At 42.6% G+C, this 12,430-nt stretch overlaps 1 protein-coding gene across 1 annotated transcript in view; it reads right to left on the reverse strand.

Moving 5' to 3' along the window:
- Positions 1 to 1,486: 1,486 nt before the first annotated feature.
- LOC111197504 (NACHT, LRR and PYD domains-containing protein 12) overlaps positions 1,487 to 12,430 on the reverse strand; it is a 41,179-nt gene continuing 30,235 nt past the window's right edge. The window contains exons 7-9 of the mRNA XM_049478903.1: positions 7,331 to 7,504; positions 6,397 to 6,437; positions 1,487 to 1,683 (exon numbers count right to left, since the gene is read on the reverse strand). Of these exons, the coding sequence (XP_049334860.1) occupies positions 1,487 to 1,683; positions 6,397 to 6,437; positions 7,331 to 7,504 (412 nt within the window). The remainder of the gene's footprint in view (positions 1,684 to 6,396; positions 6,438 to 7,330; positions 7,505 to 12,430) is intronic.

The following is a 12,430-nucleotide window of genomic DNA, read 5'->3' on the forward strand; positions in this document are numbered from 1 at the left end:
GAGGCACACAGTGCTCCTGTAAACCTTAAATTCTGAATCGTACCTGATAAATTGTGAAAATATTGAAATATTGATATTGATTAGCTGATCAATCTTTCCATCTCTACTTTAAATACAGGCTGACAAAATGAATGAATATTTAAAAATACAGATACAATGAAATATGGCAAAGTCAGTGCAGGTACTACAGATTTCTAAATATTTCTTCCCTAAGCATAAATAACCTGATCATTGCTTGCTGCTCTGTTACTGCTGCTGCTGCTGCTGCTGCTGGCCGTTATGTGACTACTTATTAAAGTAATCAGTTGACGTGTCACGTCATCTATTGATCCAGTCTGTTAAAGTATAAAACATTTAAATAGCTATTTTAATTAAGCTCACCACATACACAGAAACATGTAGTTATGGCCAGGCCAGAAGCATATAAAAACATAATTAAAAAATGTATTTATTTCATGATTAAATTCAAAATGTGAAACTCATCATAAAGATTCATTACATAAAAACTGATCTAATGAAATATTTATTATGAAAATTATGAATATATTCTAATTTGATTAATATACAAAATCAATTGGAACGTTTGGAAGCGCGGACAGGTACCAAGTGGAGAAATAAATCCACATCTCCATAAAGCTTGTCAGAAGAAGGAAGCATGAAGCACCCTGAAATGTCCTGGTATAGGCTGCACAGACATAGGTCTTGATATAACATGAGACCACCACCAGCAGGGGGTTCTTGCGCTATTTTAAAAGTCAAATGTAATGCTTTTAAAGAACTTTTTAGGACCTCAAAAAATATCATTAATTTTTACACTTTTTTCTTTAAATTGTGTTCCCTTGTGATGCAGAAGAGAGCCAACATAGCATGTAAGTTGCATTACGTTCAACAACACACTGAATTGCATATAGGAAGCAAAAAAAATAATGAAAGAACACTTTAAGCAGTCTCCATTATACATTATTAATCAACTCAAAATGAAAAGCCTGTCCTAAGCCAATCATTTATTAATTTATTTATTAATTAATCATTTATTAATTCTCTTTCCCGATAACTTTAGCTAGATTTCTGCTAACCTCGGTTCTCTAATGTTAGCTAGCTCTTACACTAACCTTAGTCCTCTCTCCAAAATTTCTACTTAACTGAGGTAAAGAACGTCGTTCCTTAACACCTGGCAGGTTAGCCTATCTAGCCTACGGCTTGCTAGTTAAGCTAGCTAGCTTAGCGTTAGAGATCCATTTCCACAATGGCTAAGTCAGCTAGGCAACTAACCTAATTCTGACACGGCAGATCGGCTATGTTAGTTAGGTAGTCTCTAAATCTGTTTCACATTCGTAATGCCATAATATATTTACATATATTCCACAGAACATCATATAAACTAATATGAATACATATATTACAAGTTACAGGGGGCAGGATGGCGGGGGGATTTCATCGCGTTTTTTTCTACCAATGAGAATGCTGAGCAAGCGGTATTAGGAATTTAATTGGTCAACTGCTGTTGCAACGTCTGATTGGCTGGAGACTTTTGGCAGCTTTGTTGCAGTGAAAAGCTCGGCGCTCGAGCAGAGAACGCTCCGCGAGCACGCAGGGGGAAGTTGAGCAAGCGCGGACGCTCTCGAAACATTAAGAACAGCCAGATACCACACGAGCAAGATATATCCGAGAGAGCGCAGATTCCTACAAGAGGAGAGTTAATCTGAGAGAGAGCATGGTAAATCCGTGAGAGCGCACCTATATTTTACACCTGAGCAAATAAAATCCGTGAGAGCGCACCTATATTTTACACCTGAGCAAATAAAATCTGTGAGAGCGCACCTATATTTTACACCTGAGCAAATAAAATCCGTGAGAGCGCACCTATATTTTACACCTGAGCAAATAAAATCCGTGAGAGCGCACCTATATTTTACACCTGAGCAAATAAAATCCGTGAGAGCGCACCTATATTTTACACCTGAGCAAATAAAATCCGTGAGAGCGCACCTATATTTTACACCTGAGCAAATAAAATCCGTGAGAGCGCACCTATATTTTACACCTGAGCAAATAAAATCCGTGAATCGTGATCCTAAAATCAGAAATAAAATGGAATCGAGGATTTAGAGAATTGTGATATACATATATATAGGTCATTTTGCAGGGCTCTGGCAGTGCTCCTCCTGTTCCTTCTTGCACAAAGGCGGAGGTAGCGGTCCTGCTGCTGGGTTGTTGCCCTCCTACGGCCTCCTCCATGTCTCCTGGTGTACTGGCCTGTCTCCTGGTAGCGCCTCCAGCCTCTGGACACTACGCTGACAGACACAGCAAACCTTCCACTACCTGAGCCACTTGTGTGGGTTGTAGAGTCCGTCTCATGCTACCACGAGTGTGAAAGCACCACCAACATTCAAAACTGACCAAAACATCAGCCAGACAGCATAGGTTCTGAGAAGTGGTCTGTGGTCCCCACCTGCAGAACCACTCCTTTATTAAGTGTGTCTTGCTAATTGCCAATAATTTCCACCTGTTGTCTATTCCATTTGCACAACAGCAGGTGAAATTGATTGTCAATCAGTGTTGCTTCCTAAGTGGACAGTTTAATTTCACATTTGATTTACAAAGTTTGATTTACTTAGAGTTATATTGTGTTATTTGAGTGTTCCCTTTATTTTTTTGAGCAGTGTATATATTACAATAATCACTAACAGTGTGCTGAATGATAAAGGAATAAGGACTTTTTTGTGATTATATATATTTATTATTGAAAGAATGTAAAATACAGTTTATCATATACAGATAAAGAATAGATGAAACAAAGGGGTTAAAAAATTAAGAAGAGCAAAAGAGAAAAACAAAAAAACAAAAAGTGACGTTTAAAATTTAACCCATAGCAATGGTGCTGTCACACACACACACACACACACTCACTATACACACACACACACTATACACACACACTACACACACACACACACACTATACACACACACTACACACACACTACACACACACACACACACTATACACACACACACACAATCACTATACACACACACACACACTACACACACTCAATATACACACACACACACTATACACACACACTACACACACACACACTATACACACACACTACACACACAATACACAGAAACACACACACACACACACACAGGGTTATTCTATTTTACACAGAGTCACTGAGGAGTCATAACTATAAACCCCGATCCCTGCATAGAGGGGCTGAGTAAAGGTGGTGTAGAATGTGTGTAAGTGTGTGAGAGTGTGTGAGTGTGTATCAGAGGAGACTCTGTAGAAGGACAGAGTGCCGGCGGGACAGTCCACATACACTCCTACTCTCCTACAGCCGGAGGGAGGAGTGGAGAGAGCAGTTCTGTTATTATTGTGACGAACAGTGTATCTGTTATCAGTGCAGATCAGACTCCAGGAGTTTATATTCTCTCCAAACCAACAGACTAATCCGTCTCCTTTCCTGCTGATGGTTTTATAACTCAGAGCTACATCAACTCCTCCTCCATCTCTCCACTCAGCCTCCCAGTAACAGCGTCCAGTTACTCTCTCTCTACTCAGAACCTGCCGATAATAATCAAATCTCTCTGGATGATCAGGATACGACTGCAGCTCCTCTCTCCTCTCCACCCTCCTGTTCTCCTCACTCAGAGAGAGACCAGGGTGCACTGTGTTTAGATCCAGTGTGAAATAACAGAACCCTGAAAACAAGAACACACACATTACACACACATTACACACACTACACACACATTACACACACATTACACACACACTACACACACTACACACTCTACACATACATTACACACACACACACTACACACACTACACACACATTACACACGCACTACACACACATTACACACATTACACACACATTACACACACACTACACACACTACACAATCTACACATACATTACACACACACACACACTACACACACTACACACACATTACACACGCACTACACACACATTACACACACTACACACACATTACACACGCACTACACACACATTACACACACTACACATACACTACACACACTACACACACATTACACACACATTACACACACACACACATTACACACACATTACACACATACATTACACACACATTACACACACTACACACATTACACACACATTACACACGCACTACACACGCACTACACACGCACTACACACACATTACACACACACTACACACACACATTACACACACATTACACACACACACACACTACACACACATTACACACACTACACGCACTACACACACTACACACACATTACACACACACACACTACACACACATTACAGACATCAAACACACATTACACACAGACGACACACATTAAACACACACACATTACACACACTCAGTGTGTGTAATGTGAGTGTGTAGTGTGTGTAGTGTGTGTATGTGAGTGTGTAGTGTGTGTGTAATGTGTGTAGTGTATGTATGTGAGTGTGTAGTGTGTGTAGAGTGTGTAGTGTGTGTAGTGTGTGTAGTGTGTGTATGTGAGTGTGTAGTGTGTGTATGTGAGTGTGTAGTGTGTGTATGTGAGTGTGTAGTGTGTAGAGTGTGTAGAGTGTGTAGTGTGTGTAGAGTGTGTAGTGTGTGTATGTGAGTGTGTAGTGTGTGTATGTGAGTGTGTGTAGTGTGTATGTGAGTGTGTAGTGTGTGTAGTGTGTGTATGTGAGTGTGTAGTGTGTGTGTAGTGTGTATGTGAGTGTGTAGTGTGTGTATGTGAGTGTGTAGTGTGTGTAGGTGAGTGTGTAGTGTGTGTATGTGAGTGTGTAGTGTGTAGAGTGTGTAATGTGTGTAGTGTGTGTATGTGAGTGTGTAGTGTGTGTATGTGAGTGTGTAGTGTGTGTAGAGTGTGTAGTGTGTGTATGTGAGTGTGTACAGTGTGTATGTGAGTGTGTAGAGTGTGTATGTGAGTGTGTAGTGTGTGTATGTGAGTGTGTAGTGTGTGTATGTGAGTGTGTACAGTGTGTATGTGAGTGTGTAGAGTGTGTATGTGAGTGTGTAGTGTGTGTATGTGAGTGTGTATTGTGTGTATATGAGTGTGTATTGTGTGTAGTGTGTAGTGTGTGTGTGTGTGTATAGTGTGTGTAGTGTGTGTGTAGTGTGTAGTGTATGAGTGTGTGTAGTGTGTGTAGTGTGTGTAGTGTGTGTATTGTGTGTAGTGTGTGTATGTGAGTGTGTAGTGTGTGTAGTGTGTGTATGTGAGTGTGTAGTGTGTGTAGTGTGTGTATGTGAGTGTGTAGTGTGTGTACTGTGTGTAGTGTGTGTATGTGAGTGTGTATTGTGTGTATATGAGTGTGTATTGTGTGTAGTGTGTGTAGTGTGTGTGTGTGTGTATAGTGTGTGTAGTGTGTGTGTAGTGTGTAGTGTATGAGTGTGTGTAGTGTGTGTAGTGTGTGTAGTGTGTGTATTGTGTGTAGTGTGTGTATGTGAGTGTGTAGTGTGTGTAGTGTGTGTATGTGAGTGTGTAGTGTGTGTAGTGTGTGTATGTGAGTGTGTAGTGTGTGTATGTGAGTGTGTAGTGTGTGTAGTGTGTATATGTGAGTGTGTAGTGTGTGTATGTGAGTGTGTAGTGTGTGTAGTGTGTATATGTGAGTGTGTAGTGTGTGTATGTGAGTGTGTAGTGTGTGTAGTGTGTGTATAGTGTGTGTATGTGAGTGTGTAGTGTGTGTAGTGTGTGTATGTTATTAATAAACATTGTTATTTAATAATAGGTCTTTGCTTCTTCAGTGTTGTAATGTTAATTTACATAATTCTGAACAGATTTCGCTCATTTAAAAAGCCTGAAAAAGTTTTTAAAACGCTCAGTTTTAACTTTTTACTCATGAAGAAATGTGGGGTTTAAATCAGGCTCGGGTTCATAATGACAGTTTATGGGTCGGGCTGGATTCTTTGGGTCTGATCTTAACTCTAGCGTACACTGTGTGATTATTTTAATGGAGAGCGTTGTGGATAACTCACACTGCACGTTTGAATGGTTTGTTGTGTTTGAACAGCGACAGATGCAGCTGAAGCTCATTCTCACTCATTCTCTCTCTCATCGTACAGTTTTAGAAATAAAAAATCACATCGAGAAACTGAGTTCAGACAGAGATAAAACTCAGTTCAGTTCAATAAACCTAAGATGAGTTCATCAAATATTGTAGAAGATAAAGAAGAGGATGAGCTTTTGCTGATTCCATCATTTAAAAGTGAAATGCAATGTAATGTACGTATAGTGTGTGTGTGTGAGTGTAGTGTGTGTGTGTGAGTGTAGTGTGTGTGTGTAGTGTGTGTGTGAGTGTAGTGTGTGTGTGTGTGTGTGTGTGTGAGTGTAGTGTGTGAGAGAAAACTTACATTTCTTTAATCCAGGTTTGATTCTTATTTCGCCTCCATGTTCCATTCTAAACACACACACACACACACACACACACACACACACACACACACAGATCAGCAGGGTGTGAGAGTGAAATGCAGAGTTTCTCTCTCTGGGTTTATATTAGTGAACATGGTGAAGGAATATGAAGTTCTGGATTTTCCTGATACACAATAATTAACGTTAATCCTTAAGAAGAAACACCCACTCCTTTATAACACCATTAACACAATTAGAGGAAACCAGAGCCTCAGATTTAAATTTTAATATCTAATAACAGATTCAATATGCTGTCACACTTTAGCTTGTTCTTTTATTCCCAGCCTCTAGGGGGCGTGAGGGAGAATTATAGGGTCTCTGTTTAGAACAGGTGAAGAAGTAAAGGCTGAACCATAAAGATCCAGCTACAAAGGAAACATGGAGTCTTCAACTTTTAACCAACAAACATGTGGACTTTACTTTACTCTAAACTCTGATGAGCTCAATCCATTTTATTAACACCTGAAACGCTGTGATTTATGAATAACGAGGGTTCATCACGCTACGAAATCTGTAGTCCAGAACCCTAATCTTTATGTTCTGTTTATGGGCAAATTCTGATCCTGAACTTGGATTATTATTATTCCTGTGTTGATCTGAAGCTGGATAATATGAGTTGCTTTCACCTTATAAAATAATTTCAGTTTATAATAGAAAATTCACAACAAAAGGCTGAATACACCACATCTGGATAGGCACTGTGCACTTTATTATTAAAAATATATTAACTCAACTGAGAAAATGTAGCTCATTCTAACACAGGGTAACTTTGGACTCTTTAAACAGTTGATCACTCTTCTTTTATCTTTAACTGACCCTCATCACTCTATCTAACATCTGCAGCACACCTGAATCTTCTCCCTGAGTACTTCTTCAAACCTGAGTGTCTCCAGTGAGCAGTGTGGATCCTCCAGTCTGGCAGAAAGCAGCTTCTCTCCTGACTCTCCTGGGTGGTTGTAGGTCAGATCCAGCTCTTTCAGGTGGGAGGGGTTTGAATTAAGAGCTGAAGCCAGAGAAGAACAGCCTTTTTCTGTGATCATACACCCAGATAATCTAAAGAGAGAGAAAATTATAGTAAGTTATTAACAGAGAGAGAAAGAGTGACAGAGGCAGACTGAGAGAGAGATTATACACTTCTGTATTAAACAGAAAACACAACAAACTACTCTAGTCTCTAGGAACACTGGAAAATGAGTCATGAATCCTCTTAAACTTTGTAAATATTGTAATTAGTAATATAATACAGGAAATTGTCAAATCCTGCACCTAACAGCTGCGGTTATGCATAGGGCTCAGCCAGGATCTACTACTCACTCAACTAACAACAATAGCCAAAACCACCACAATCTGATACTGGCTCGACAAGGATCCAGAAGCACAGCCTAACACTATGTTCATGGTCCATCGCCTCAACTGCCAAGTAACAGACCTACCGAAAAATAACCTATGAACAAACAGAATCCCTCCTTAATCTAAGCTCACTTCCTTAATCTATGGCAACAACACACTAACCACAGCACCCTACCTAAGCACAATCACACACAATAAATGACATAAGTTGCGTGAGCAGAACACAGCAACCACTACCATCTGATACTGGCTCGACAAGAATCCAGAAGCATAGCGAACTATGTTCATGGTCCGTGCCTCAACTGCCAAGTACTCAGACGTCTGCAAAAACTCATGAGACAAATTACTACAAGAACAGCCAGACCACACCAATCCCCTTCATCCAAACTCTAACACAAACTTCAGTGCAAGCTCTTCTCAGGGGTCTTCAGGTAGGCACCTTCCTTCATCAGTGTTTCGCTTAATTAGGCCCACGACACCTTCAGAAGGCTCAACAGTGAAGTCTGGCGTCCCAGACCCACCACCCTCCAAGCCTGCTGTAGAAGCACAAACTCATTCCCTTCCCCACGTAGCCTCAGCCCTTCTGAACCACAACCACTGACTAGATCTTCAGCTACATCTGACAACTCCTTCACTACTGTCCTCAGCACATGACCTCTAATTCCGAATTCAGACAGCAGTCTTGTGGCAGACTTCGCAACAAAGCCTCTAGTACCTACCTCCACCGGTCTAATATACGCTTGCTAGGGTTGTCACAATACCAAAATTTTGACTTCGATACCGATACCAGCTGTAGTATCACGATTCTCGATACCAAAACGATACTTGGAAGAAAAAAAAACAATCAAAATATCTGAACATAAAATGTTTATTTTTGACTGAACTGGATTGAACACTGAACAATCGGTGCAAACGTTTTTATTCTAAAATGAAACATTTGAACAAAAAACAAGTTTCGTTATTATAACCTTAACTAAGATAAGAGATAAGATAATCCTTTATTAATCCCACAATGGGGAAATTTACCATGTTACAGCAGTGCAGAGTAAAGGACAGAGAAACAGGTCAGGAAAAGGTAAATACAAATAATGATAAATCTATATATACAGAAAACCTATTGTAGGAAAATATATAAAGAGTTTAAAAAATTATATATAGTAAAAGAAAAAAATATATATACATCTAGTGCATAGAGATATGATTATGGTAGGGTGGACCAGTATTATTGCACAAGAGTAACAGTGAATAAATATCAAATAAATAATAGATAAAAACAAAAGTGAGAAAAAAAATATTGCACATTAAATAAATTGCACAAATGATGATCACAGTACTCGTAGTGAGATGGATATTGCACACGGTAAGCATCACAGCTACACTGAGTAGTATGTAGGTTTGTATCAAGTCCTGAGATAGTAAACTAGTGTTTACTGGGAGCGCGGTGTGTTCTAAAGTTTGATGGCGTGTGGAACGAAGGACCTGCGGAATCTCTCCTTCACACAGTGTGGTGCAGCAGCCGGGTACTGAAGGAGCTGCTCAGTGCTGTCAGAGAGTGATGCATGGGATGGGACAGGTTCTTCAGCATGTTGTTAAGCTTAGTCCTCATCCTCCTGTTTCCCACCACCTCCACTGGGTCCAGAGGACACCCCAGGACAGAGCTGGACTTCCTAATGATTCTGTCCAGTCTCTTCCTGTCAGTGGTGGAGATGCTGTTGCCCCAGCAGACCACTCCATAAAAGATGGCTGATGCCACCACGGCATCAAAGAAGGTCCTCAGTAGTGTCCCCTGCACGCCAAAGGACCGGAGTCTCCTCAGGAGATGCAGTCTGCTCTGACCTTTCCTGTAGAGAGCAGCCGTGTTGTCAGTCCAGTCCAGCTTGTTGTTAAGGTGGACACCTAGGTACTTGTAGGACCTCACTATCTCAATATCCGAGCCCTGGATGTTCACAGGCACCGGAGGAGAGTGTTTGGTCCTGCGGAAGTCCACCACCAGCTCTTTGTTTTTTCCTGCGTTGATCTGCAGGCAGTTCCTCTGGCACCATTTCACAAAGTCCTGCGTCAGTTCTCTGTACTCCTTGTCATCTCCATCACTGATGAGTCCGACGATAGCAGAGTCGTCTGAGAACTTTTGCAGGTGGCAGCTGGCAGAGCTGTACTTGAAGTCTGCAGTGTAGAGGGTGAACAAGAAAGGAGCAAGAACTGTTCCCTGTGGAGCCCCCGTGCTGCAGATGACCATGTCAGACTGACAGCCCTGCGTCCTCACATACTGCGGTCTGTTAGTAAGATAGTGCAGAATCCAGGTGGTGAGGTGATGGTCCAATCCTGTGACCTCCAGCTTGTCCTTCAGGAGCATGGGTTGGATGGTATTGAAAGCACTGGAGAAATCAAAGAACATGATTCTCACAGTACTCCCAGCATTCTCCAGGTGGGACAGAGATCTGTGTAGCAGGTGGATGATGGCATCTTCCACTCCAATGCCAGGTTGATAGGCAAACTGAAGTGGGTCCATTGATGAATTCACCAGGGGGCGAAGGTGGATGAGGAGCAGTCTCTCCAGGGTCTTCATCAGGTGAGATGTAAGTGCCACTGGCCTGTTGCTGTTGAGGTCTTTTGGATGCGGGGTCTTTGGAATTGGTACCACACAGGATGTTTTCCACAGCTGTGGAACCCTCCCTAGCCTCAAGCTCAGGTTAAAAATGTACTGGGTCACAGTGCACAACTCGTTGGCACAGGTCTTCAGAACTCTTGAGCTGATGCCATCTGGACCCGCAGCCTTTCTGAACTTGATCTTCTTGAGTGCACATCTCACCTGGGATGTTGTGAGTGTGAGGCTGGATTGTGGGGGCTGAGTGCTGGAGCTTGTGTCAGCAGAGGATCCGTCTGGTGGTGACTTTGGGTTGAGAGAGGGAGGGGTGGGTGTAGGGCAGCATGCTGGTAGTGCCAGACGGGGAGATTTCTGCAGTGATGTTTGTGCAGTGGGGAGTAGGTGCGTGATCAAACCTGTTGAAAAACAGATTGAGTTCGTTTACCCATTTTTGATCCCCCACTGCCTGAGAGTCAGGTTTCCTGTGGCCTGAAATAGTTTTGAGGCTATTCCAGACTCTGCTGACATTATTGTGCTGCAGTTGGTCCTCCATCTTCCTCCTGTAACTGGCTTTACCATCCCGGATCTTTCGTCTTAACTCCCTCTGTGCAGATTTCATTCCGTCCTTGTCACCTGATTTAAAAGCCCTCTTTTTCTCCTTCAGGAGAGCTTTAATATCAGGGTTGATCCATGGTTTGTTGTTGGAGAAACACCGCACAGTTTTGGTGGGTACAGTGTTCTCCACACAAAAGTTGACATAGTCCGTTATGCAGTGTGTAAGGCCCTCAATATCGTCCCCGTGAGGATCACACAGTTCCTCCCAGAGTGTCGTGCTGAAACAGTCCTTCAGAGCCTCTTCAGTCTCTGCAGTCCATTTCTTCACAGTGCGGGTGACAGCTGGTTCTCTGTGTGCGAGAGGTTTGTACACAGGCAGGAGATGAACCAGGTTGTGGTCTGATCTTCCTAGAGGGGGGAGGGGTGATGAGTCATATGCCCCCTCTGTATTGGCATAGAACAGGTCCAGTGTTTTATTGTCTCTGGTGTGGCAGGTAACGTACTGGGTGAAGGTAGACAGGGTTGAGGATGGAGTGCAGTGGTTAAAGTCTCCTGAGATCACAAGGAGGGCCTGTGGGTGTTGGGTCTGAATCCTGCTCACAGCTGAGTGCAGGACGTCACAGGCAGTATCAGCATTAGCAGGCGGCGGCACATACGCAGTTATCGCGATAGCGTGCGTGAATTCCCGTGGGAGATAGTACGGTCTCATGCTAACGGCTAACAGTTCAATGTCCTTGTAGCAGATTTGCTCTTTAATAGTGATGTGCCCAGGATTACACCATCTATCATTCACAAACACTGCCAGTCCTCCTCCTTTCCTCTTACCGCTCTCCTCTGTCCTGTCCGCCCGTATGAGGTGAAATCCATCCAGAGAGACGAGCGTGTCCGGAGCTAGCGCTGTTAGCCACGTTTCTGTAAACAGCATAACGCTACACTCACGGAATTCCCTCTGGTGTCGGGTCAGCGCCGCCATCTCATCCATCTTATTGGGGAGAGATCTCACATTCCCCATGATGACAGAAGGAAGAACGGGTTTGTAGCGTCTCCTTCTCGCGCGCCACTGAGCACCCGCACGACACCCCCGCTGCCTCCTCTTTAGCTCACGGGGGATCTCGGGCTGCTCCCCTGGAGGTAGCCTTGTTATGCTAAAGGCTAACAGCTGATCCCGGCTATAAACAAAGAGACCGTCTGCTGGATCCGCGGTCGCGTGTGTAATGTGCCAGAAAAACAAAACAAAGAAAAAGCACAAGCTTGACCAGTTTAGTGTCCATGGTGTGCGAACAGTTTAAAAAGTACTTAAACTTAGAGTTCTATAAAAAAAAGAGAGAAAAAACAAGAGAAAAAGCTCACGAAGAGCAGGAGCTGCTGTAACTGGCTGCCACTCGAGCGGCGCCGGAAGATTAAACACATTATCAAACAATATTAAACAGATATAAACATTTACCGTGTGCGCCTTTAGACCTTGTGTTAGCTATGGTTGTTGTTCTCCC

Source organism: Astyanax mexicanus, chromosome 1, assembly GCF_023375975.1.
Source record: "Astyanax mexicanus isolate ESR-SI-001 chromosome 1, AstMex3_surface, whole genome shotgun sequence".
NCBI classification, from domain to species: domain Eukaryota; kingdom Metazoa; phylum Chordata; class Actinopteri; order Characiformes; family Acestrorhamphidae; genus Astyanax; species Astyanax mexicanus.